The sequence below is a fragment of the Dryobates pubescens genome, chromosome W (assembly GCF_014839835.1).
Source record: "Dryobates pubescens isolate bDryPub1 chromosome W, bDryPub1.pri, whole genome shotgun sequence".
Taxonomy (NCBI): Eukaryota; Metazoa; Chordata; class Aves; order Piciformes; family Picidae; genus Dryobates; species Dryobates pubescens.
The window spans coordinates 1,863,115-1,890,876 of NC_071656.1; the positions used below are offsets into that span (position 1 = coordinate 1,863,115).

Genomic DNA, 27,762 nt, shown 5'->3' on the forward strand with positions numbered 1-27,762 from the left:
GAGGCGGAAGCGATGCGCGCTGACTCCACCAGTGCAATTGCGCGCCTGCTGATCACTCAAACCACCGCTTCTCACTTCCCGATCAATCACCCCTAGCGGCGCGTGTTGCAAAGAGTGACAGCCAGCGCAGCCAATGAACGACGCCTACCCGCCCCCGGCGCGCGGGGCACGCAACCACTCCCACCCTGCTCCGTCTGCTTTCGCCTTGCGTCTTTTTTTTTTTTTAAATTTCTCTGTCTCTCTTTTTTTTTTTTCTTTCCGCTCTTCTTGGTATGTGTTCCCCCCGCCCCCCCCCGCCTCGGGCACTCGATTGGCAGCCAAATTTTCCAATCGGTGACTCAGGGTAGGCCACGACGCCCGTTACTCAATCCTCGTCCTCTGTTTCTCAAGTGACAGGCGACAGAGCCAATGCGCTGCCTCATCGCCCACCGCTGGGGGCGGGGCATCATTGGAGCCAATGAGCGCGGGGAGAGTGGGTGCGCAGGGAAGGCAGCGCGGAGAGAGAGCAGCTGTGTAGCTCGTTGAGGAAAAGGTTGGTTTTGGGGTAGTTTTGAATGGGGGCCTCGTCGTGCCGCGGTAGAGGTGTCAGGTGGCTGCTCTTTGGGAAGAGCTGCTTCAACGGTTGTGTATGGGCTGGGGGAAGGGGGCGAGTCTGCTTCCGACGGGGGACGGAGGGCTCCTCCCCACGTCCTTCTCTTCCTCCTTTGTTGTGGTGGGACGCGGTCGGCGCTGAGGGCGATGGGTGGTTGCAATAGGCCCCGGCAGTGGCTTGGGGCCTCCCTCTCTCGACTGGGGAGGGAGTGTTGCTGCTGCCCGCCGCTGGCTGGGTATGCGTAAGGGAAAGCGGAGGAGAGTGTCAGTGTCGCTCTCTCCCCTGGCCGTTCACATGCCAGAATAGCTTCCCGGTGCAGGACGGTGAAGGGTGGGAAAGGCCGTCTTGTGCTTCCCTGTGTAATGGAGAGGTGGTGGTGGTGGGAAGTTCTGCTGCTTTTTTTCTCTTACCCCTCCCTTTCTACTCGATACTTATTTCGTGTTCTTGAAGAGATTACGGGTGCAGAAGTTTGTGCCAAGGTGGTGGAGAACGAGCAAGTTGCAAAGAAGTGTTTAGGTTTCCAAGGGTTTGCTTCAGCCAGTGCTTTTTTGTTTGTTTTTCTCCTAGTCCAGAGCTATGAATGTGAAATACACGCTACCTACGTGAGACATGTACGTTTGAATTGAGATTAGGGGTTTTCTTCACGGCAGTAGTTTTAATGCTGTAAACTATCCATGCTTTGTAAGATATAAACGGTGTTGTTTCATTTACCTAGATAAGCGCATGGGAGAATTTGTGATAAATGCAAGTAGTTGATGTTACTGCAGAGTTGTAGAGTTCTTATTTGTAACTTTTTTGTGGGGAGCAGAGGAGAAGAGAAAAGGTGTGATGTAGTATGGTCTTTTAGTTTTCACTCTGGGGAAATACAAGAAGAAAAAAAAGTGGGTGAACGAAGAGCTCTTGTGATAATTTTGGAGAGGTGTTGAACAGCTGACATTCCAACTGCAGCCTAATCTTTTGTCTTTTGGTTGTCTGTTACAGTTTTTGACTAAAACAAACAAAAATGTGTTGTGTTCTTTTCAAATAACTTACAAACAAGTGGAAAGCGTTAAGGAAAAAATTGCTTGTTTGAACTACAAAACAAGTATTTCTGAAAACGCTGCTAGTGAATGCTGAAACCTGTGTATGTTGAGTTCATGTTATCACAGATTATGGTTATAAATGAGTCAGTTTCCATCTGTAGCAAATAGTTTATAATGACAGCTTATTAGGAGACCGTACATAACAGCAGGTTTGTATGTTCATAAGTGTTTCTCTCTTAACCTGGAGAGCTGTGCTTTCAGACTGAGTCACAAAGTTATTTCTGTGAGGGCTGGACTCTGTAGTGAGATACTAATTAGTTTTTGCTCTGGTCTCCAGACTGGAAAACCACCCCACTAACAACCAACCAAACCAAAATAAGTCCCCTTGTTAAGGTGAAAAACTTACCTTAGCAGAACAAGGTTGCTGTTTAGGATTTCCTATGCTTTATCACAGTGTTGAAGCTTATATGGCGTGTGGATAGATTTAAAATTTTACGTGTTTGTTCTAAGGTGTGGCTTTAAAACTTTATCATTTCCTAACTCTACTGAATTAGAGGGAAATGGTAATATATAAATAAGGGGGAAGGTTTAGAAGTCCTTTCCCCCTATTGGTTCAGTGCTATCACGATGAAAGATAGCATTAGTTACAAATGTCTTTAAAAGAGGAAGGAGTGGTGGTTTGAACTTAAAGATGAGTATGAGCACACGTAACAATATATTGGCCTGTTTAATAGAGTAACCTGGTAGTTGATTGTTGTTCTGCAGTTGTGTGGGTCAGACTACACTGACAGTCATCAAAACAAAAGTTTTGCAGATCCCGTTTTCTTTATGGAAGAAGCTGGACATGTGTTACAATCTCGGAGAACAATTTGTCAGCTTCCCTGAGGTTCTGTTTAATGATAAAAAAGAGAACACAATTAAAAAAAAAGGTTAAAAAATTTGGCTCTTAACTGATCTCCACCTAAGAAGCTAGACTAATGAACAAAATCAAATAAGCTTGAATTACACAGCAAATCTCCAAATTAAAGGCTCTCCTGAGTCATCCTCCATCTTTCTGTTCCACTTACTCTTTTAGAAGTCTTGAGCACCAGCTGATATGAGTTTATTTGAGCTCAAAAAGATCTCTGCTACTGAGAGCAACTTCAAAAAACAAAATTTGTTTCTCTCTCACCCCTTTCCCACAAAAGTTGTGGGAAAACAGGCTTTGTAGTAGGTTTTGGATAACAATGAATCTGAGCTCTGCTTGAGAGTGAAGATCATTCCTGGTTTATTTATATAAAGAACAGTATGCAAAGTTTTAATTGTTATAAAAAATTTTAGAGTTTTCAAATGTATTCATTCAGTGCTGTCTTAATCATTATGCATGTAAATGCCCTGTAATTGAAAGCATCCATTTATGAACTTGACTTGCTAACTGAGCTGTAAATTCTGCTTTTCAGATAGGATTTAATGACTTTTATCATAAAGCCACAAACTGGTTGTGAACTGTGCTGAGGGGCAAACAGTGCCTAAGCTTACTTTGCCAAAATATTTGTAATTGTTGATTTGTTAAACTGAAATACTGCAGGTCATGCAATGGGATTAGTTCTGTTAGAGAATGGTGAAAACAGTTCAATACTCTCTGGCTTAGAAGAAATTGGCTGCTGCACAAAACTGTTCTAAACATTGGTCTTCACATTCAGTAGAGAAATTGTTATAAACAGTAAAACTTTGTTCCAGGTGAAATTTTATTATGATTATGTGCATTTGACAGCCATAGCATGAAGTAAGACCAAGAAGACTATGAGAGACCAGTTCTTCTGTCTCCTGTCAGTTTAGTCTGGGGCTCAAGCTTCATTTAATTATGTTCCAGCAATATGAGCTTAGCATAAGATGCTAGGCTTGGGGGGCTGGCCTGTTTGAAGAATATTCCTGTTAGGCCTGTATTGAAAGTGAACTTGCATTAACTAATTGTTAAATGCAATTGATTGTATTTTAACAAAGTGGGGAAACTGCTACGCTATACAGATAAAAACTGAAACAATTGCTTTGGTACCTGATAATCAGTTCTGTGACTATTCATGTCAAATTTGGCCCAGGAATATTTACTTTATAAAATAGTAAAACAGGCACTAGCCTGTTACAGGTGGAAACATTTAGTCAAAGCAAATTATGTGAGAAGGGCTTAAACTGCTGTGGTTTGGAGTGCTTATTTGGTGCTTTTGTGGAGCTCTTAAGACCTTTTAGTTTTAAGGAGCAATACTGTGAAGTTGTTCCTAATAGTAGAAGAAGTTTGTTGCTTTGCAGAGACAGATGGATTGGCCAAATGCAATTGTGGTAATTTTCCTCTTTTGCAGTTATAGGAAAGTTTCTAAGTTACATTGGTCCTATTGTAGTTTAATCAGAGGTCAGTAAAATTAACATCTCTTCTTTCTCCTGTCTCCAGTTTTATGCAGTTCTAGTATACCATGAAGAGCATATATATATGAAGACCATATGTATGGTATACCCTTTGTGCTAATTTTCTGATAGCAATATAGCTTTTAATTACTGCATTTGTTTGTAATTTGCAGTGGTCCTTTGTAATTGAAGAAAAAAAAATCTGTTCTCTGAAGCTTCATAACATCATGATCATACTAATTTTATAGTAATTATTTTTTGTCATTTGATTCATAATCAAACTTCATTAAATGAGTGAGAGGAAGAAAGTCTACTTTTCAAGTAAGTGGGTAATTCTGTTTTCAGAGAGCTGTAGAAAAATAATAGTTATGCAATTTCAAGACTCAATACTAGAGCACAATAAACTTTAAAATCAGTGTGTAAATTGTATCTATATATAGGCATGCTTCAAATTCTCGTTCTCTGATTTTTATTTTTATTTTTTCTTTGCTCCTGTCCCTTCAGATCACAAGCTGCCTGTTTTGAACTCTATCTGCTATGTCAAATCTGAACCAGGACCTTAGCTTGCTTTCTTGAAACTTTAGCTGTTGTGCTGGCCGGATGGAGTTCTTGACAGGAAGCTCTTTGGAACCACTCCCTACTGTTTGCCTAATGGGCACTATGCAGTAGGGATGGATTCCTCTTCCCCAAAGCAAAAAAATCCAACACCCCAAAACAACAGTAAGGAAATAGTTGAAGCTGTCCTATTCTGACTTGAGTATGAGAGAAGAATAGGCACCATCTCAATTTCTTGTGTTCTTCAGAAAACTATGCAGGTATGAGCCAGTATGACAAAACCAAGTAGGAGAAGAAGAAAGAATTGATCCTTCTGGAATCTCAAAAGGCATATTTTAGAGGGATCATGGCCACAATAGAATTGGGGAAATGTGTTCTCTTGTCTGTTCCAGTGAATGCTTCAACTGGAGTGTATTCTGTTTGAAAGAGAAAAGACTGGCTTTGATTTTTTTAGTTTGAACTTGATACAAGACTCAGATTACCTGCAAATTGAAATCATTAACAATAGGGAGAACTTTCTCAGATTCTGCTGAGAATAAATTGTCTCCTTGGTTTCTAGAATAGAATAGAATAAACCATGTTGGAAGAGACCTTCAAGATCATCGCATCCAACCCATCAACCAATCCAACACCACCTAAACAACTAACCCATGGCACCAAGCACCCCATCAAGTCTTCTCCTGAAAGCCTCCAATGACGGTGACTCCACCACCTCCCCAGGCAGCCCATTCCAATGACTAACAACTCTCTCTGTGAAGAACTTTCTCCTCACCTCCAGCCTAAACCTCCCCTGGTGCAGCCCGAGACTGTGTCCTCTTGTTCTGGTACTGGCTGCCTGGGAGAAGAGACCAACCTCTGCCTGTCTACAAACTCCCTTCAGGTAGTTGTAGAGAGTAATAAGGTCACCTCTGAGTCTCCTCTTCTCCAGGCTAAGCAACCCCAGCTCCCTCAGCCTCTCCTCGTAGGGCTTGTGTTCCAAGCCCCTCACCAACTTTGTTGCTCTTCTCTGGACTCGTTCCAGCAAGTCAACATCCTTCCTAAACTGAGGGGCCCAGAACTGGACACAGTACTTGAGGTGCGGCCTAACCAGTGCAGTGTACAGGGGCAGAATGACCTCCCTGCTCCTGCTGGCCACACTGTTCCTGATGCAGGCCAGGATGCCATTGGCCCTCTTAGCTGCCTGGGCACACTACAGGCTCATGTTCAGCCTACCATCGACCAGCACCCCCAGGTCCCTCTCTGCCTGGCTGTTCTCCAGCCACTCTGACCCCAGCCTGTAGCTCTGCATGGGGTTGCTGTGGCCAATGTGCAGAACCCGGCACTTGGATGTGTTAAATCTCATGCCGTTGGACTCTGCCCATCTGTCCAGCCTATTGAGGTCCCTCTGCAGAGCCTCTCTACCCTCCAGGAGACCAACTCCTGTCTCCAGCTTGGTGTCATCAGCAAATTTACTGATGATGGACTCAATGTCCTCGTCCAGATCATCAATAAAGATGTTAAAGAGCATGGGGCCCAGCACTGATCCTTGGGGCACACCACTAGTGACTGGCTGCCAGCTGGATGTGGCACCATTCATCACCACTCTCTGGGCTCGGCCCTCCAGCCAGTTCCTAACCCAATGCAGTGTGCTCCCATCCAAGCCATGGGCTGACAGCTTGGCCAGGAGTTTGCTATGGGGAACGGTGTCAAAGGCCTTGCTGAGGTCCAGGTAGACTACATCCACAGGCCTCCCCACATCCACCAGGTGGGTCACCTGATCATAGAAGGAGATCAGGTTGGTCAGGCAGGACCTGCCCTTCCTGAATCCATGCTGGCTGGGCCTGATCCCTTGGCCATCCTCTAAGTGTTGTGTGATTGCACTCAGGATGACCTGTTCCATAATCTTGCCTGGCACTGAGGTCAGGCTGACAGGCCTGTAATTCCCTGGCTCATCCAACCAGCCCTTCTTGTGGATGGGCACCACGTTGGCCAGCTTCCAGTCATCTGGGACGTCTCCAGTGAGCCAGGACTGATGAAAAATGATGGATAGTGGCTTGGCCAGCTCATCTGCCAGCTCTCTCAGCACCCTGGGATGGATCCCATCTGGTCCCATGGACTTGTGGGGATCCAAGCAGCTGAGGAGAGCTCCAATCTCCTGCTCATGGAACACAGGGAAACTATGCAGCTCCCTGGCGCCTTCTGCCAGCTCTGCAGGCCAGCTGTCTGGAAGACGTTCTGTCCTGCTAGTAAAAATTGAGGCAAAGAAGGTGTTAAGTACCTCTGCCTTTTCCTCATCCTTTGTTTCAACATTCCCCTCCATGTCCACTAAGGAGTGGAGGTTGTCCCTACCCTTCCTCTTGCTATTAATATATTTATAGAAAGACTTTTTGTTGTCCTTCACAGCAGAGGCCAGTTTAAGCTCCAAATGTGCTTTTGCCTCCCTAATTTTCTTCCTGCATGATTTGGCTACATCCTTAAACATTCCGTGGGTTGCCTCGCCATTCTTCCTAAGGTGATACACCCTCTTTTTTTCCCTTAGTTCTATTAAAAGTTCATTACCCATCCAGGCTGGCCGTCTGCCCCAGCGGCTCTTCTTCCAGCACATTGGCACAGCCTGTTCCTGCGCCTTTATCAGTTCTTCCTTGAAGTAGGTCCAGCCCTCCTGGACCCCTTTATTTTTAAGGGCTTTTTCCCAAGGAACCCTCTGAATTATTTCCTTGAGTAACCTGAAGTCCGCCCTCCGGAAGTCCAGAGTGGAGGTCTTCTTGCTGCCCCTCTTAGCTTGACCGAATACTGAAAATTCAATTATCTCGTGGTCGCTGGCCCCTAAACAGCCTCCGACCACCACATCACCCACCAGCCCTTCCCTGCTGGTGAAGAGGAGGTCAAGCATAGCCTTGCCCCTAGTAGGCTCTTGCAGCACCTGGGATAAGCCGCTGTTCTCCATGCAGTCTAAGAACCTCCTAGAGTGCCTTCTCTCTACTGTGTTGTGATCCCAGCAGATGTCAGGCAGGTTGAAGTCGCCCATGAGGACAAAGTCTGGAGATCTTGAGACAGCCTGAAGCTGCCTATAGAATGCTTCATCATCTTCTTCCTGGTTGGGTGGTCTATAACATACTCCAACCAGGATGTCTGCCCTGCCAGTCTTCCCTCTAATTCTTGCCCACAAGCACTCAACCTGATGATCCCTGATCTCTAGCTCAATGGCATCTAGTGCCTCCCTCATGTACAGGGCCACCCCTTCTTCCTTGCCTGTCTTTTCTGAAAAGCCTGTAGCCATTAATTGCAGCGCTCCAGTCAGGTGAGTCATCCCACCACGTCTCTGTGATGGCGACTACATCATTACTTTCCTGCTGCAACAAGGCTTCCAGCTCCTCTTGTTTGTTGCCCATACTTCATGCATTAGTGTACATGCCCTGCAGCTGGGCTGCTGGTTTGGCCTGAGATTCAAGCTTATTGCCCCCAGACTCTTGCCTGAGGGGACTAGTTTCAGCCCTTTCCCCCTTCGAAACTAGTTTAAAGCCCTCTCGGTGAGACCTGTGAGTTCCCTCCCCAGAATCTTTTTACCTTTGGTGGACAGGCCATTCTCATATACTGTGATCTTTCCCCTTCTCTGGGGCATATGTACTCCATCTGTTGCCAGCTGGACTGGTGCATTTGAAAGTTTACCAAGATCAAAAACCCCACAATTCTTTTGGCTGCACCAGCCTCTAAGCCACTTGTTGATTATGGCTGCTGCCCTGTGCTTCAAATAGACTGTGCTTCAATTAATGTTACCTTATTGTGAAACCAGTAATATCACAGGGGTGCATCTTCTAAAAGATCTGAAACATTATGTACTTGGTGAAATTGATAGAGAATCCTGTCTAGATTCCAGGATTCATGAAAGACCCCAAAATGTTGCTTTTTGCAAAAATTTCAAAAATTAGACTAAAATAGGGATGAAATGAGTTTGTAGATTTGTCAAATACTACAAATTATTTTCCTCAGTCTTTCCTCAGGAGCTTAACTTCTGTCCTCTTTATTCCAGAAGAGCTCTCGCAAATCAAATTCTTCTAAGCCGGAACACTTCTAGGAATCTCAGGAGAGATCACATTTGTTTATTCCAAGTTTAAGATGAATAACCAGACTGATATGAAATATGTTGCATAAGGCTTTAGAATAAATCAGCCACAAATCACTTGATTTTTTTGATAGCACCAGTTTGTTTATAGTATGTTCCAGACACTCCGGGAAGGAAAGTTTCCCTTGAAGATTTTAGTCTGCTAGCATACTGCGCTTAAGGTTTTCTTCATCTTTTATGCTTAGTTATTGCTGAGATCATGGATTTAATGCTTAATACTTGTTTTAGAGAGGTGCGGTAAAATGGAATAATAGCAGGTGTAACTCAATGATTTTAAAAGTTGCCATCTATGACACTGTTTGACCAACTATAGAAACATGCATCAGAAGGCAGGGATACACTATGGGGGCAGAGATTAAATGAATACCCCTGAAGTTAGGCAATTTATAAATTTTCTGGTATTAGTCTGTTGAGAATAACAGCATGTGCTCCCTATGTTCCAGCAATCTAAAGAAACACTCATACCTCTCTGGGCAACAGAGTGAGTACTCCTTGAATATTCAGAGCTGCAGTTTTAAGGCACAATCCAGAGAATGTGGAAAGGGATAAACTAATGGAAGTTTTTCTGCCATGTATTGCACTGCTACCTTGATACTAATAGCTCAACTATAGTTGAGTTTAGAAAAGGGTATGTAAAATCTCCCAGTGATCAGTCAAGACTTCCATTATGTTGGTGTATTGTGGAAGTTTGAGTTAGCCCAAATCTTATATTTTTTTCTTGTGTACTATTGTGTTTGGCCTCAGCAAGTGAATCACAATGAAGAAGGGATATTACATATTTAGTGTGTATTTAATCTGTGGCCATCTTAGTGTGGAAATGTTTCTTGCACTGTTGGCAAAGATTTTTTTCTGGGTGCGTTTTGGGGGGGAACATTTTATGTTTTTTGTGAATGAAGAAATTGTACAAGCAAAATGCTAGAGGAATGTTTTTAATAAGAGGCTTGTGTTAACAGTGACAGTGTCTGAGAGGATGATTCTTTAGAAACAAAAATCAAAGCCTGTTATTGCTGTATCAGTTTGATGGCAAAAGTTACAAGCGATGAATTGAAATGGGATTTACTATTCAAAAGTGAGCTGCAGCAGTGACTGTTAAACCTACTAGTATAAACATAGTGTCTGAGACTAGGTGGATAGAACCCAACACAGCTCTTAATTTTTATTTGAGCTCCTGACTGATGTTCAGCAACAGATGTGTTAGCCTTCTGTCTCCAAATTCCTCATGAGATATAGATTTCTATCTTTGTACTTTTTAATTATAATGTTGAGAGTTTTAGGATATGACTGAAGAGATAACCATAGACTGCTATGATTTTTCTGTGGTCATTAAATTAGTTCTTATGCAATATATTTAGATGTGTTCAGATACTTTTGTTGTGGCAAAAGGCTCATAGCCTTCTATTTGAGGGAGGGATATGATTCAAATGCACAGAATCATGAAGCTTGCAGATAAGATGAATACAAACAGTTCTTCACCAAAGCCTCAGTGGTAGAACAAGAGGAACTGTCTGAACCTAGGAAGAGAATAAATTAAAATAACTAAAAGTACTTCTTTAAACAGTGGGCAGTTAAATTTAGGTGCTGTCCTCCAAAACAGATTGTGGAGGCAGGTTCAAAAAGTGGTTAGACAAATTTGTGGATAACAGGTACATAAATGGCTGCTAAAGGGAATAAGTATGAATATAGCCTTTAATTTCCTGCTGTGACAGTTTAAGATGATGAAGAATTGTGAGGATGAGCTACATAAAACAGGTTTGTGTGCTTTCCCTGAGTAGTCTGTCCTTTTGTCACTTTTGGAGATGGAACACAAGACTATGCATAATTTGTATTTATCCGAGTTACTTGTAATTCAACCTAGTCATGCCTTGCACTTTGCAGGGCCTGCTTGGAGCAGTGCCACTTTGCACAAATTAAGCTGGCTGAAATATTCTCCTATGAGTACTCATCACAATTGGCTGAAGTATTAAGCTGAATTAAATCCTGTTCTACTTCTGTAACATTCTCTGCTCAGCATTTGTAAAATATGGGGCCACTACTAGAATAATTTAGTGAAATTCTTGTACTCCTAGCAAATCCCTGAGATGACAAAATAATAGCTATAAGGTAGTTGAAGCCTCTGTGACTTAGTCAGCAGCTATGGTGTGTTGTGCAGGTTTTTTTAATAGCTGCTAAGCTGCAATAATTATTGTAATAAAGGACTCTAAGCATGTCCCTTTGTGGAGTTTTTTGTTTTTCTTATTAGTTAGGTTTAAGCTTATAGTCTTTTGGAAATGGGAAAAGAAAGTGTTGGGGTTTTGTTTGGTGGTTTGTTGTTGGTTTGTGTTTGTTGGGGGGTTTTTGTTGTGTGTGTTTGGTTTTTTTTTCCCTTGGAGCACGTCAAAATAGTGAGAGTCCAAATATAAAGAAAACCAGAAATGCATGGAGTTTCTAAATTCTTTCCTGCTGCAAATCTTAAATCACTGAATGCATGTTTGAAGCAGAAATGCAAATCTTAGTTTAAAAAAACAAACCACCATAAAATATAGAAAACTATATATATCGTAGTGCCATGTCTTAAGGGAGAGAATGCTGCGAAATTGGACACAAGGAGTATTATAAAGCTGAAAAATTAGATAAAAGCATTGAGTATCTTTAAAGGGCCTGGAAGAACAGGCAATTTACCTTGGTGGTAAATGTAACCCTACTGAAAAGTGCTTTATAGGGCTGATGATTAAAGTAGTATTCTGAGGCACTGAAAGGTGCTCTAACAAGCAGGTTTATGGAGGTATAATTTAGTTAAAGCTGAAGTGTCATTCCTACTGAATGTTCTGGCTTATTGGAATTTAAAATTTATGATTTAAAGTTACCTGTAGAATATAATTTAATGATTGTTGACCTCACTGAAACCACAAAAACATGACAAGGCATAAATTGAATGAATACTGTAGCTTGGAGAGTCCCATGCTGTTTTGAAGATGAGAAATTTCAGTAAGATGAAGTTGGTATGTTTTAGAATAGAATTAGCCAGGTTGGGAAGATAGAAGTGAGGAATGTGCCTGTATGGGATAGAGATGCTAAAACAAAGTATTTTCACCTGACTGAATTTACACAGCTTGGTAGTAAGATAACTTTCTGGAGTTCAAATACCTATTTGCTGCCTGGAAATAAGGTGGGTTTTTACTTTGGTGCCATAGGACTATTACACCCTCGAGCAGTTTCTAATAACTACCTGAAATAATGCAGTTGCTTTGGGGATTTTGTTTTAATACTTAGCAGAAGCTGCAAAACCAAGCTGGTTTTTTTTGTTTTCTAAATGGCTGTCATTTATTTTTAAAATTTATTTGAAACACAAATTGAACTCCGTGCTAAATGTAGATCAAGTTTCATCATCCCTTCTAATCTTTCATTTTACATAAGCATCATGATCAGATAGTTGATACTGAATAAAAGGCTATCAAAATTGAAAACAGGTACCTGTAAACTAGGATTTTAAAATATCCTTTAATAGATTTTGAAAGACTTAAATTCATCAAGTACTGCCAGTTGAGAAGCTTCATTATCTGTAGGCCATTGAACTCTAGATTGAAAGATACAAATAAGTTTATTACTAAACTTATGAATTTCAAATCCATGTCCCAAATGGAACAAAATTGGTAGCTATTTAAAACATGACAAAGAAATGAGAAAAGGCTTGTGAAGTGGCTGACAGTAGGAAGACTTCTGTCAAGCTGTAATGATTAAAAGACATTCCAAACAATTTTGATTGCTAAATTAATTTGGAGACTGGCATAACTTGCATGTGTGTATGTAATTTGTTCATCACTTGTGGAAAACTTATTTAAATGACAAAAACTATCCAGCCTAGGTGCAAAGCTAGACTCAAGTTAACTTTTGTATTTTCTGGAGTTGGTTTTAACCAAGAAAGAGTCTACAGCAAATTTGCATTTTAACCTTATTGGTGATGTACCTAACCATGATGCAGACAACTTCTGAACTGTTTATCTGACTTGCTTTAGGATGCATTTGGTAATGAAAGGTCCTAAGCAAGGTATGTGTTTCATGTGAAACCTCGGTGCCAATATCTTTGTTTTGGTTTGGTTTTAGGGATCAGACGGGAATCTCTAATTTATTGCTTGCTGAGTGTTCTATCTGGTGAAAGTCATGTCATCCATATTGCCATTCACTCCACCAGTTGTGAAGAGACTTCTAGGGTGGAAAAAATCTGCTGGTGGCTCTGGAGGGGCTGGTGGTGGTGAGCAGAATGTCCAGGAGGAAAAGTGGTGTGAAAAAGCAGTGAAAAGCTTAGTCAAGAAGCTGAAGAAAACAGGACAGCTGGATGAGCTTGAGAAAGCAATTACCACTCAGAATTCAAATACAAAATGTGTGACAATACCAAGGTAAGTGCTGTTGTTTGAAATTGTTACAACCACTTAAGAAATGATTACGTGGATGTTTAGGCTATCCTGTGAACAAATAACTAAAACAATCAGTTGCATGCTTTGGATTATTTAAATATTCTTTTTTTGGTTTTATATTGTGCTTGCTTACAACTGAATTACACACTTTGTAACGTCACAATTTCTACTAATACATTTATATTTCAATTTTTACTGCTACATAATTTTCAATTTGTATGTATTTTAGTGGTGCTTAGCACAACTCATACTTTGTAGCACTGCCTTATGCTTTTGTAAATGACCCTGTCTTTAATTGGAGTGGCATACTTGAACCTACATTTCTACTTGAAAAATTCGTCTTTTTTTTTTTTGTCTTGGTTAACACTTCAGTCATCTAACTATTCAATTGTATGTGGTAGTTTCATTTTAAATGTACAACCTTCATCCATTCTTGCTTTTGAAGGGAAGTTTTATTTTTTGGAGGCAAGTTGACTGAAGACTAGTTTATTGTAATTATTATTATTGGTTAATGAATTTATTAAATAAAAAGTACTTTTGAATATTTCTAGAACTGCTTTCCTGCCTTTTATATGTATATACATTTAGGTGAACAACTTGCATTCTATACCTTTGACTATCAACTTAATTCATAGCAACTGCTGTTGAGAAGTAAGGGTTATGTATGAAGTATAATGCAGTCTGCTCTTGATTCATGTATGGAACTCTTACTAGGGTGCATGTGTGACATAAGTATCAAATCACTTTACAAATATGTTTTTCTATGAAAGGATTTGGTGGCACAGGAATATTCTGGGCACTTAGCCCCTTGATGCTTGAAATCATTTCTACGGGAGAGAAACTGCATCTGGTTTATGACATTAATTTCTATATTAGCACATTCATCCTAGCTGCTTTTAAACATTATTAATCGTTGCACAAACTAGATTTGACGGTGTCAGTAATGATGTCCATATATCAAATGTTACAGCAGTTTTACCATTCTCTTTTAGATTTGACACAACTTTCTGAGAAAAGCACAAGTATGTTCTGAATGAATTGCTACATTAATTTTATTCTCTGTCTTCTGTTGACTTTTTGTTTCTAATGCTGCCCTCTTGTATTTTTTCCCTAAAGCGGTCTTAACATTCTCAGGGTTTCCCTTCTGCTTTCTTCTTTTTGCCAGCTGTAAAACAATCAGAAATAAAATTAGGGCGTTCTTGTATAATGTGTATGTCAATAGATTAAAATTGGAACCTGTAGGGATATGTCTTTTCTTGATATGAGATTACTCTGCATTTAGCAAGTCTTTACTATGACAGATGAAATTGCTTAATTGGAAGATGTTTTGTATGGCAGAAATTAAATATACCATACTGTGGTGGGTTGAGAGGAAAGGCTCTGCTTTCCCTCCCCCACTGAGAAAGAAACTGCGGCTAAAACTCACTCTCATTTCTCCAACTATATTTTACAAGGAAACAGATTATATGTAACACAACAAATACAGGTATTTTACAATATATACAGAAATATACTGCAAATAAACTCAACCAGAAACCAGACCCCCCCACAGAGGGGGCTTCCCCCTGTGCCCCCTTCACCCCCCTACCTCCCTTCTCCCCCAAAAGAGGTAGAAGAAGAGAAAAAAGGGGAGTTAGTACAGAAGACAGAGGCCTATGCACAGGGAGTTAGTTATTTCTTATCTCTTGGCAAGAAGCACAGAAGCAGATCCAGCCGAAAGGGACAGCGAAGAAAGGAAGACTGAAGAGAAAGTCCCAGCTGCGCTGGGCCCAACCTCACCTCCTGCCTTACTTGGCCAATGAAATTCGTTTAGAATACCAAAATATTTTATAAACATTTAGCCAGTGTGCCCCTTCCTTAAAGGCACAGCCTCAAATGGTCACAGTCCACCCCTTCTAAACAATTTCATTGGTTGTTCGCACTGTCCATCCAATCGGAAACAATATTTACAGTACGTGAGTTAAGTTCATAGTCCGTTCCGGCTATACTCGGATGTAGACGATTCAGAAGTCCAAAAAAGTCAGGAAATAGGAAAATGGAAAACAGCTTGTCTCTCTGCAGACAAAGTGAAGAAAAAGGAAACAGGAACACAGGGACTCTCAGTTGACTCAGGGCTCTCAGGGTTCTCAGGGTTCGTGCACTGTAGATTCCTCAGGGATTCTTCCTTTGGGCGCAATGTAGCTGTACAACAGTCTGAAATCAAACTCTTTCAGCTAAAGTTAAATTTCTTTGTGGAATACACTGAATTTGACCATTCTCCTGCATTACCCAATAAGTGTGACCCGGACCTTCCGCTGAATCCACCCCTCGGACAGGTTTAGCCTCTCCGGAGGGCGAAAATACCCAAACAGGTTCTTTTCTCTAAAAACAGGAACTCTATCACCTTCTACTTTCGGTAGCAGATCTGAATGTGCCGGTCCAGCTCGGTTCACTGAACCTCTACTATTCACCAGCCAGGTTGCTTGTGCTAAATGCTTCTCCCAGTTTTTCAAAGATCCACCTCCCATGGCTTTGAGAGCGGTCTTCAACAAACCGTTGTAGCGTTCAATCTTCCCTGCAGCCGGTGCATAGTAAGGAATATGGAAAATCCACTCAATACCGTGCTCTTTTGCCCAGCTCTTTACAAGGTTGTTCTTGAAGTGAGTTCCGTTGTCTGACTCAATCCTCTCTGGAGTTCCGTGTCTCCACAGGATCTGTCTCTCCAGACCGAGAATGGTGTTGCGTACAGTTGCGTGTGGAACTGCATAAGTTTCCAGCCATCCGGTGTTTGCCTCTACCATAGTAAGCACGTATTGCTTACCAGAACGAGAACGTGGTAGAGTGATGTAGTCAATACATAGAATACATAGAATAAACCAGATTGGAAGAGACCTTCAAGATCACCGCGTCCAACCCATCAACCAATCAAACACCACCCAAACAACTAACCCACGGCACCAAGCACCCCGTCAAGTCTCCTCCTGAAAACCTCCAGTGATGGCGACTCCACCACCTCCCCAGGCAGCCCATTCCAATGTGCAATCACTCTGTCTGTATAGAACTTTTTCCTAACATCTAGCCTGAACCCCCCCGGCGCAGCCTGAGACTGTGTCCTCTTGTTCTGGTACTGGCCGCCTGGGAGAAGAGACCAACATCCGTCTGTCTACAGCCTCCCTTCAGGTAGTTGTAGAGAGTAAAGGTCACCCCTGAGTCTCCTCTTCTCCAGGCTAAGCAAGCCCAGCTCCCTCAGCCTCTCCTCGTAGGGCTTGTGTTCCAAACCCCTCACCAACTTTGTTGCTCTTCTCTGGACTCGTTCCAGCAAGTCAACATCCTTCCTAAACTGAGGGGCCCAGAACTGGACACAGTACTCAAGGTGCGGCCTAACCAGTGCAGTGTACAGGGGCAGAATGACCTCCCTGCTCCTGCTGGCCACACTGTTCCTGATGCAGGCCAGGATGCCATTGGCCCTCTTAGCTGCCTGGGCACACTGCAGGCTCATGTTCAGTCTACCGTCGACTAGCACCCCCAGGTCCCTCTCAGCCTGACTCCTCTCTAGCCACTCTGACCCCAGCTTGTAACTCTGCATGGGGTTGTTGTGGCCAATGTGCAGAACCCGGCACTTGGATGTGTTAAATCTCATGCTGTTGGATTCTGCCCATCTGTCCAGCCTGTCGAGGTCCCTCTGCAGAGCCTCTCTACCCTCCAGCAGATCAACTCCTGCCCCCAGCTTGGTGTCGTCAGCAAATTTACTGATGATGGACTCAATGTCCTCATCCAGATCATCAATAAAGATGTTAAAGAGCATGGGGCCCAGCACTGATCCCTGGGGCACACCACTAGTGACTGGCTGCCAGCTGGATGTAGCACCATTCACCACCACTCTCTGGGCTCGGCCCTCCAGCCAGTTCCTAACCCATCGCAGTGTGCTCCCATCCAAGCCATGGGCTGACAGCTTGGCCAGGAGTTTGCTATGGGGAACAGTGTCAAAGGCCTTGCTGAGGTCCAGGTAGACTACATCCACAGGCCTCCCCATATCCACCAGGTGGGTCACCTGATCATAGAAGGAGATCAGGTTGGTCAGGCAGGACCTGCCCTTCCTAAACCCATGCTGGCTGGGCCTGATCCCTTGGCCATCCTTTAAGTGTTGTGTGATTGCACTCAGGATGACCTGTTCCATAATCTTGCCTGGCACTGAGGTCAGGCTGACAGGCCTGTAATTCCCTGGCTTATCCAAACGGCCCTTCTTGTGGATGGGTACCACGTTGGCCAGCTTCCAGTCATCTGGGATCTCTCCAGTGAGCCAGGACTGATGGAAAATCATGGAGAGTGCCTTGGCCAGCTCATCTGCCAGCTCTCTCTGCACCCTAGGATTGATCCCATCTGGTCCCATGGACTTGTGGGGGTCTAAGCTGCTGAGGAGAGCTCCTATCACTTGCTCTTGGAACACAGGGAAACTATGCAGCTCCCTGGCTCCTTCTGCCAGCTCTGCAGGCCAGCTGTCTGGTAGACGTTCTTTCCCGCTAGTAAAAATTGAGGTAAAGAAGGTGTTAAGTACCTCTGCCTTATCCTCATCCTGTGATACAACATTTCCCTCCATGTCAACCAAGGAGTGGAGGTTGTCCCTGCCCTTCCTCTTGCTATTAATATATTTATAGAAGGACTTTTTGTTGTCCTTCACATCTGTGCTGGGTTGAGGCAGCCCCCTCTCTCCCCACCACGGGCAGGAATAAAACACTCAGACAAACGGATTGCAAAAGTGATGAAAGTTTAAATAGAAAGCAGTGAATGTTACAGAGAACCCAAAGCGCAGTGACAAAGAAAGATCCCAAAGCAAACCCAGAGGCATCCCATCCCCACCTGAGGGTACACCCGAGACCCTCAGGGCTCCTTCTTCCCCCTCCCTCTGCTGGGCTAGTCTCAGCTGGCCAGGCCTGAGACTGCCCATCCCCCCGTGGCCTTGGGCCTAGCCAGGCCCAAAGCCAGGAGACATCTCCCCCAGTTACCGGCTGGCGGAGGAGGAAGAAAAGAGAAAGTGCCAGACCCCGCACTGGATCTTATAGTGGTGCAAAGAATTATGGTAGGAAATACACACAATTTCCTGCGTCCATCCCTCTGGGCTGGACTTCTGGACACAGGAAATGAACACACCAGGGGGGCACCCAGCTCAAACTGCAACAATATCAGAGGCCAGTTTGAGTTCCAAATGTGCTTTTGCCTCTCTAATTTTCCTTCTACATGCCCTAGCAACCTCTTTAAACATCCTGTGGGTTGCCTCACCTTTCTTCCAAAGATGATATACCGTCTTTTTTTCCCTTAGTTCTTTTAAAAGTTCATTACACAACCAGGCTGGCCGTCTGCCCCGGCGGCTCCTCTTCCGGCACATTGGCACAGCCTGTTCCTGAGCCTTCATCAGTTCTTTCTTGAAGTAGGTCCAGCCCTCCTGGACCCCTTTATTTTTAAGGGCTTTCTCCCAAGGAACCCTCTGAATTATTTCCTTGAGCAACCTGAAGTCCGCCCTCCGGAAGTCCAGAGTGGAGGTCTTCTTGCTGCCCCTCTTAGTTTCACCAAATACCGAAAATTCAATTATCTCATGGTCGCTGGCCCCTAAACAGCCTCCGACCACCAGATCACTCACCAGCCCTTCCCTGCTGGTGAAGAGGAGGTCAAGCATAGCCTTGCCCCTGGTAGGCTCACGCAGCACCTGGGATAAGAAGCTGTCCTCCATGCACTCTAAGAACCTCCTAGACTGTCTCCTCTCTGCTGTGTTGATATCCCAGCAGATGTCAGGCAGGTTGAAGTCGCCCATGAGAACAAGGTCAGGAGATCTTGAGACAGCCTTAAGCTGTCTATAGAATGCTTCGTCGACATCATCCTCCTGGTTGGGTGGTCTATAACATACTCCAACCAGGATGTCTGCCCTACCGGTCTTCCCTCTAATTCTTGTCCACAAGCATTCAGCCTGATCGTCCCTAATCTCTAGTTCAATGGCATCTAGTGCCTCCCTGATGTACAGGGCCAACCCTCCACCCCTTCTTCCTTGTCTATCTCTCCTGAAGAGCCTGTAGCCATCAATTACAGCACTCCAGTCATGTGAGCTATCCCACCACGTCTCTGTGATGGCAACTACATCTGCCAGGCTTCACCATACCTGTACTTGGACCATCTGTCACCATACCACAAGGGCTTAATTCGCTTTGCCTGCTTAATAGCAGCACAAATGTCACAGTCATGGATGACTTGCGTGATAGCATGCATGGAAATGTCTATGGATCTGTCACGAGCCCACTGGTATGTTGCATCTCTGCCTTGATGTCCTTATGAATCGTGAGCCCACCGAGCTAAGAATATCTCACCTCGATGTTTCCAGTCGAGATCAAGATCAGAGTTATTGTCTACTTGAGAAACTCTTGCAGCTAAATCTGCCTGATGGTTGTGTTGCTGTTCCTCAGTAGATTTGCTCTTAGGAATGTGAGCATCAATGTGTCTCACTTTCACTGGAATTCTCTCGATTTGATCAGCAATGTCTTGCCACAGGTCGGCTGCCCAGATGGGTTTTCCTTTCCTCTGCCAGCCATTCTTTTTCCAGTTCTTTAGCCAACCCCATAGAGCATTGGCTACCATCCATGAGTCGGTGTAGAGATAAAGCTTTGGTCATCTCTCACGTTCAGCTACGTCGAGAGCTAGCTGGACAGCTTTTACCTCTGCAAACTGACTGGATTCTACTTCTCCATCCTTTGCCTCTGCAGCTCGGCGTCTTGGACTCCACACTGCAGACTTCCAACTTCGCTTGTTCCTGACGAGGCAACAGGAACCGTCTGTGAACAAAGCATATTTCTTTTCATCATCAGAAAGGTCATCGTAAGGAGGAGCTTCCTCAGCACGAGTTACTCTCTCCTCTGGAGGTTTAATACAGTTGGCATCTTCAGGCCAACTTGAGATCACCTCCACCAGACCAGGTCTTTCAAGATTTCCCATTTGAGCTCTCTGTGTTATCAGAGCCATCCACTTAGACCAGGTGGAGTCTGTGGCATGATGTGGTGTGGAACCTTTGCCTTTCAACATCCAATTCAAAACTGGTAATCTGGGAGCTAGGAGAAGTTGTGATTCAGTTCCAATCACTTCAGAAGCTGCTTTTACTCCTTCATAGGCAGCTAGAATCTCTTTCTTTGTTGGAGTATAATTTGCCTCTGAACCTCTGTAACCTCGACTCCAGAAACCAAGAGGTCGTCCACGTGTCTCACCTGGAGCTTTTTGCCACAAGCACCAGGTTGGACCATTGTCACCTGCAGCCGTGTACAAAATGTTCTTAATGTCTGGAACGTCTCGCACAGGTCCTAGACCCACTGCTTGAACTACTTCTTGCTTTATCTGGTCAAAGGCTGCTTGTTGTTCAGGTCCCCAGTGGAAATTGTTCCTCTTTCGAGTCACATCATACAGAGGTTTCACAATCTGACTGTATCCAGGAATGTGTAGTGTCCAAAATCCCACTATTCCCAAGAAACGTAGAGTTTCTTGCTTGTTGGTGGGATTTGCCATGGTAGAGACTCTGTTTACCACATCCACTGGAATGTGTCGGCATCCATCCTGCCACTGCACTCCCAGAAAATGGATCTCTGTGGTAGGACCTTTCACCTTGTCTCTCTTGATGGCAAAACCTGCATTCAGAAGAATGTCAATGATTTTGTTACCTTTCTCGAAGACTTCCTCAGCAGTTTTACCCCAGACGATGATATCATCGATGAACTGGATGTGTTCTGGAGCACCACCTTCCTCCAGAGCATCATGGATTACTGCATGACAGATGCTGGAGCTGTGGATCCAGCCCATCGGCAGTCTGTTGAAAGTGTACTGGATTCCTCTCCAGGTGAAAGCAAACTGAGGCCTGCATTCCTCTGCTATGGGAATGGAGAAGAATGCATTAGCAATGTCTATGGTAGAATACCATTTGGCCTCTTTGGATTCCAGCTCATACTGGAGTTCCATCATGTCTGGTACTGCTGCACTCATAGGCGGTTGTGGTGGTTTGAAAGGAAAGGCTCTGCTTTCCCTCCCCCACTGAGAAAGAGACCACGGCTAAACCCAGTCGGAGAAATGAGATTATATTTTACAAGGAAACAGATTCTATGTAACACAACAAATACAGGTATTTTACAATATATACAGGAATATACAGCAAATGAACTCAACCAGAAACCAGACCCCCCACAGAGGGGGCTTCCCCCTGTGCCCTCTTCACCCCCTACCTCCCTTCTCCCCCAAAGAGGTAGAAGAAGAGACGAGGATGGTTAGCAGGACAAGGGAAGAAGCGGACAGGCCTGTTACAAGGAGGGAGTTAGTTCTTATCTCTTGGCAAGAAGCCCAGAAGCAGATCCAGCCGAAAGGGACAGCGAAGGAAGGAAGACTGAGAGAAAGTTCCCAACTCCCCTGGGTCCAATCTCTCCTCCCACAATCCTACCAATGAAATTCGTTTAGAATACCAAAATATTTTACAAACATTTAGCCAGTGTGCCCCTTTCTTAAAGGCACAGCGTCAAACGGCCACAGCGGTGTTACTTCATTCAGGGCTCGGTAGTCCACTGTCAGACGCCAGTCTCCATTCTGCTTTCGCACAGGCCACACTGGACTGTTGAAAGATGAATGAGTTTTGCTGATGACTTTCTGACTCTCCAACTGACGAATCAGATTCTGAATGGGCAACAAAGAGTCACGGTTGGTTCTGTATTGTCTGTGATGCACAGTCTGAGAAGCAACCGGCAATTTAATGTCCTGAATCTTGTGTTGTCCCACAATTGCAGATTCATCAGAAAGTTCAGGTCTAGCAGACAGCTTCAGCTTTTGTCCATCAATTTCTACAGAAGCTACTCCAAAAGCCCATTTGTAACCTCTACGGTCTTTGAAACGCCCTTCTCTCAGAAAATCAATTCCCAAAATACAAGGTGCATCAGGTCCGGTCACAACTGTATGCTTCTTCCACTGTTTACCAGTTAAACTTATATTAACCTCCACCTTACTTAACTCTTGAGATCCACCAGTGACTCCCAGTATCGTTATAGACTCTGATCCCTGATAATTTGATGGCAATATGGTGCACTGAGCTCCTGTGTCAACCAAGGCCCTGTACTTCCGAAAGTGTGACGTGCCAGGCCACTGGATGTACACATCCCAATAGATTCTGTTATCTCCATTATTCCTCTCCTCCCCCTGGCAGGAGGCAGGGCACCCCTAGTTATGGGGAACATGTCCACAGGTGCAACGAGCACACTGTGCATTGTTAGAACTGGAGCCACTGTTGGAGCTACTAGAGTTGTCCTGGGGAACTGTAGAAGTAACAGCTACCCTTCTGGTATTGCTACCCCGGGTTCTGCCACTTTGCAGTTCCCTCAGTCTCCTGAAAAGATTAGAAGTTGGTTGACCATCCCATCTGTTCATGTTCTCACCAAACTGATCACGCAGGGTAATCCAAATAGTCCTACGTGATTGCCTTGGTGGTCTGTTTTGGTTTGATCTGTTTTGGAATGACCTCCTTGGAGTATGTGTATTCCTCACAGCCGAAACCTGTATCCACTTGGAGGAAGAATTGGAATTATCTCCTTGTGCCAATTGGTATATGGAGTCTTTCAGCTCTTTCATGCAATTCTCAATTTTTCCAGACAGAGTTTCGGCTGAAACCAAAGAAACATGTGTCTTGCTATCAACCAATTGTCTTGGTTGATCAGTGAATTGGCCAACCGTAGGAGGATCTCCACCATAATTCCTTGCTACAATCCTGCTTGTCGAAATATTTGCATAATTGGAAGGAGCAAGTTTGATGAGCTTTTTAGCAAGACCAGCTGCCACAGGAATATCATCAGGATTCAGAGTATCATGTTCACCATAGAGTATCTCTCTAACAGCAAATTCTCTCAGACGCTTAATTCCCTCATCTATGGTAGTCCAGGGCTTAGGATTCCATGGAAGGTCATCTCGGGAAGGGTATCTCAGGAAAACCGCCATTAAAAGGCGTATCCACAGATTAACCTTACCGAGAGCCTTGCCTAGATGTCTATCTATTCCATTATCCTTTGAGAGAGTTCCTAGCTGAGCTGCTGACTTGTCTCCAACTATTAGAGCTGGAGCACCTGTATCATAACACCTAGCAAGCCAAGATAGGATGGGTTCCTTATCTGTTCTGAGGTCATCCTTACGCACGTTTCGCAATTCCTGGCGATGGGAGGAGCATTTCAAAATGTCATCTGTCTTATCCTCTGCTCCTTCCTCCTCAGCCTGTTGTCCCCATAATCTTGCTGTCACTCTCCTATGGATCTCTTTAAGCTGAGAAGCACCACCGCCAGCTGCTGCCCTAGCTGCATCTCCATCCTGTGGTGATCTCAGTAACTCAGCTATATCTCTAAGACGAACCTTCTCTTCATCTCCAGCAGGCCCTTTCCTAGCAGAGGTTCCCTCACCGGGATAAGTCTCCTGCTCTTCTCCTCCATTAGCTCCTGGATCAGCTTTGGCCTTTCCACCTCTAGTCTTTAAAACTGCTACTTGTTTAACTGGAGCTGTGTTTGAATTTACAGCCACCTTAATAGAAGCTGACAGGTCTTGATCGAAACCAGCCGCTGTGGGGGCCCCTTCCGGTCCTGTCATGGCAGACGGAAATGACCTTGCCTCGTTACCAGTCGCCATCTTGGGAATGGGAGCCGCCCCTGGCTGCTTGCCAGAATCATCAATAGTAGCATTTAGAGCAGATTTTCCAATAGATTTTGCTTTTTTCCTAACTGACACAAGTTCTCCTCTCTCCTCGTCACTTGACGACTCTGGAGCAGACCTAGAGGGACGCCTGCACTTCCTGGACTTTTGTTTAATGACAAAACATGGTCTAGAAATTTGTTTCTCTCTGCGTAGAGATACACAGATACACATTAATTATCACCAACAGCAGGATTACACACGTCAAATAAATCACCTTAGGATCCCAGCCAGCACTTAAAGTTACTCTTTGACGTCCTGGAACCTTAAACTCCCTTATCTCGATCGGCAAAGTGGAAGACGTTATATTGCCATAATTACTGAGCCAAAAAAAAAACAAACAGCGTTCATATAACAGCTGGATCCTATGCATAAACCACAAATAGATTTTACACATTAAATATCTACCTAATTGGTCTAACATCAATCCGACACAGTACCTGTAGTTCAATATAGAACACACGGAAAAGAGCAATTGCTTAAAAACCCACAGCACCTTCATTTTGTTTCTCTGGCTGAGACAAGCAATAAATCAACTTAATTACTAGGCCCCACCTTGGGCACCCAAAAGGAATGTGGTGGGTTGAAAGGAAAGGCTCCAGTTTCCCTCCCCCACTGAGAGTAAGAAGCCACGGCCAGACCCAGTTGGAGAAAGGAGACTATATTTTACAAGGAAACAGATTATATGTATCACAACAAATACAGGTATTTTACAATATATACAGAAATATACAGCAAATAAACACAGTCAAAAACCAGACTCCCAACAGAGGGGGCTTCCCCCTGTGTCCCCTTCCCCCCCCCACCTCCCTTCTCCCCCAAAGAGGTAGAAAAAGAGAGACAAAGGGAGTTAGCAAGGAAGACAAAGGAAGGCCTGGTACAGGAGTTAGTTCTTATCTCTTGGCAAGAAGCCCAGAAGCAGTCCAGCTGAAAGGGACAGCGAAGGAAGAGAAACTGAACGAAAAGTCCCAGCCGCACTGGGTTCAACAATCTCACCTCCCCCAATTAGCCAATGAAATTCGTTTCAAATAAAAAATATTTTATAAACATTTAGCCAGTGTGCCCCTTCCTTAAAGGCACAGCCTCAAACCGTCACACTGATCCACACAGTCCTATAGACCAGTGTCGTAGTTTGGGCTGGGTGCCCTCTGCTACAGGCGTGTTTCCTGTGTCCAGAAGTCCAGCCCAGTGGGTGGACACAGGAAATTCTGTATTTCTACCATAACCCCTTGCACTATTATAAATTTTGCGGTGGGGGGTCTGGCACTTCCTCTTTCCTTCCTTCTCTGAGACTTGGTAACTGGGGGAGAGATCTCCCGGCCATGGGCCTGATTGGGCCCAAGGCCACGGGGGGATGGGCAGTCTCAGATCTGGCCAGCTGAGACCAGCCTAATAGTAGGGGGGGGGAAGGAGGAGCCCTGGGGGTTTTGGGTGCACCCTCAGGTGGGGTTGGGGGTCTTTCTAGGTTTATTTTGGTTTCTTTCTTGTCACTATGTTTTCTTTTTGTGCATACTCACTTCTCTATTTAAACTCTCCACTACTTTTGCAATCGCTTTGTCTGAGTCGTTATTCCTGTGCATGGTGGGGAGGGGGTTTGCCCTAACCCATTACAACCAGGTTGTCCCTCTTCTCCACCTGGTTGGAGGCAGGGCCCCTCTAATCCTGATTGGAATCACTTGCTGTAATGGTTTGAGCCTTAGCTGGGAGTTGAAAGCCCAGATAGGGGAAAGGTTGAGAATCTCTCCCCCACTTCCCCTCCTCTCCCCAAACAGAGAGGGGGAAATAAAAAAAAGGGGGTAAGGAGCAAATCCACAAAACAATAATCTGGAGTCGGCTTGGAAGTAGAGAGGTGAAGAATTTTCTTTAAACTGTATAACAATAACAGGAAAGGTTCACAAGGGACAAAGAACAAGGATGGATGGGAGGGGGACAAGAGAAAAATAATACAAAACCAGTCTTTTCTCTGAGGAGGTGTGGAGGCAGCAGGGAGAAGGATCAGGTTCGGCCACGTGGCTGAGTGTGGTAGGTTGAGAGAGGGCTTAGCTCTCCCTCCTCCACAGAGTAAGAAACCACAGCTAACTCAGTCGAAGAGCAAAAGCTATATATTTACAAGCATATATGGAAAGCAGGTTATATATAACACAATATATACAGGTATTTACAATATATACACAGAAATACACAGCAAAGACAAATAACACAACAAAAATCCCTCCCTCAGGGAGGGATCCCCTCTTTGGAACCCCCTCTCTCCCCCCCTTACCTCCCTTTTTCCCCAAAAAGGGGTTAGAGAGAGAGAAAGGCAAGTTACTAAGGAAAAGAGTTGTTAGCAAGCTTCAAAAGCCCATGCAGGATTAGTGTTTGCTTATCTGAAGGCCAAGTCCAGCAGTTCGCAGAAGAAGCAGGCAGGGAGAACAGGCTGAAACACCAAACTCCCCCAACTCCCAAACCGAACTGAACTGAGGAAAAAATTTTCCAACCGCTTCACAATCTAAAGCTGAATTTTTGTTTATCAACCAATGAAATTCGTTTAGAATATCAGAATGTTTTGGTTCTAGTACCAAAAACATTAGCCAGTGTGTTCCAGCAGTGTTTGTTCTTAAAGGCACAGCCTCAAACGACCACAGTCCACCCCTTTCTAAACAATTTCATTGGCTGTTCGTACTGTCCATCCAATCCAGAACAATATTTACAGTTCGTAAGTTAAGTTCATCGTCCATTCCGGCTATACTCAGATGTAGATGATTCAGAAGTCCAAGAAAATCCAAAATCAAGAAAATGGAAAACAGTTTGTCTCTCCGCAGACGAAGCGAAGAAAAAGGGAAACAGGGACTCAGGGACTCTCAGTTGACTCAGGGCTCTCAGGGTTCTCAGGGTTCGTGCACCGTAGATTCCTCAGGGACTCTTTCCTTTGGACGCGCTGTAGCTGTACAACATTCTGAAATTAAACTCTCTCAGCTAAAGTTAAATCTCTTTGTGGAATACACTGAATTTCACCATTCTCTTGCATTACCCAATAAGTGTGACCCGGACCTTCCGCTGAAACCACCCCTCGGACAGGTTTAGCCTCTCCTGAGGGCGAAAATACCCAAACAGTTTTACCTAACAGATTCTTTTCCCTAACAACAGGAACTCTATCACCTTCTACTTTCTGTAGCAGATCAGAATGTGCAGGTCCAGCTCGGTTCACTGAACCTCTACTGTTCACCAGCCAGGTTGCTTGTGCTAAATGTTTCTCCCAGTTTTTCAAAGATCCACCTCCCATGGCTTTGAGAGTGGTCTTCAACAAACCGTTGTAGCGTTCAATCTTCCCTGCAGCTGGTGCATAGTAAGGAATATGGAAAATCCACTCAATACCGTGCTCTTTTGCCCAGCTCTTTACAAGGTTGTTCTTGAAATGACTTCCGTTGTCTGACTCAATCCTCTCTGGAGTTCCGTGTCTCCACAGGATCTGTCTCTCCAGACCGAGAATGGTGTTGCGTGCAGTTGCATGTGGGACTGCGTAAGTTTCCAGCCATCCAGTGTTTGCCTCTACCATAGTAAGCACGTACTGCTTACCAGAACGAGAACGTGGTAGAGTGATGTAGTCAATCTGCCAAGCTTCACCATACCTGTATTTGGACCATCTGTCACCATACCACAAGGGCTTAATTCTCTTTGCCTGCTTAATAGCAGCACAAATGTCACAGTCATGGATGACTTGTGTGATGGCATCCATGGAAATGTCTATGGATCTGTCACGAGCCCATTGGTATGTTGCATCTCTGCCTTGATGTCCTGACGAATCGTGAGCCCACCGAGCTAAGAATATCTCACCTCGGTGTTTCCAGTCGAGATCAAGTTCAGAGTCCTTGTCTACTTGAGAAACTCTTGCAGCTAGATCTGCCTGATGGTTGTGCTGCTGTTCCTCAGTAGCTTTGCTCTTGGGAATGTGAGCATCAATGTGTCTCACTTTCACTGGAATTCTCTCGATTCGATCAGCAATGTCTTGCCACAGTTCAGCTGCCCAGA

The 27,762-nt window shown here is 44.3% G+C and overlaps 1 protein-coding gene across 1 annotated transcript in view; it reads left to right on the plus strand.

Moving 5' to 3' along the window:
- Positions 1-469: 469 nt before the first annotated feature.
- Positions 470-27,762, plus strand: part of LOC128899328 (mothers against decapentaplegic homolog 2-like) — a 168,393-nt gene continuing 141,100 nt past the window's right edge. Inside the window, exons 1-2 of the mRNA XM_054177719.1 lie at positions 470-532; positions 12,731-13,023. Coding sequence (XP_054033694.1) covers positions 12,788-13,023 — 236 coding nt within the window. The 5' untranslated portion in view covers positions 470-532; positions 12,731-12,787. The remainder of the gene's footprint in view (positions 533-12,730; positions 13,024-27,762) is intronic.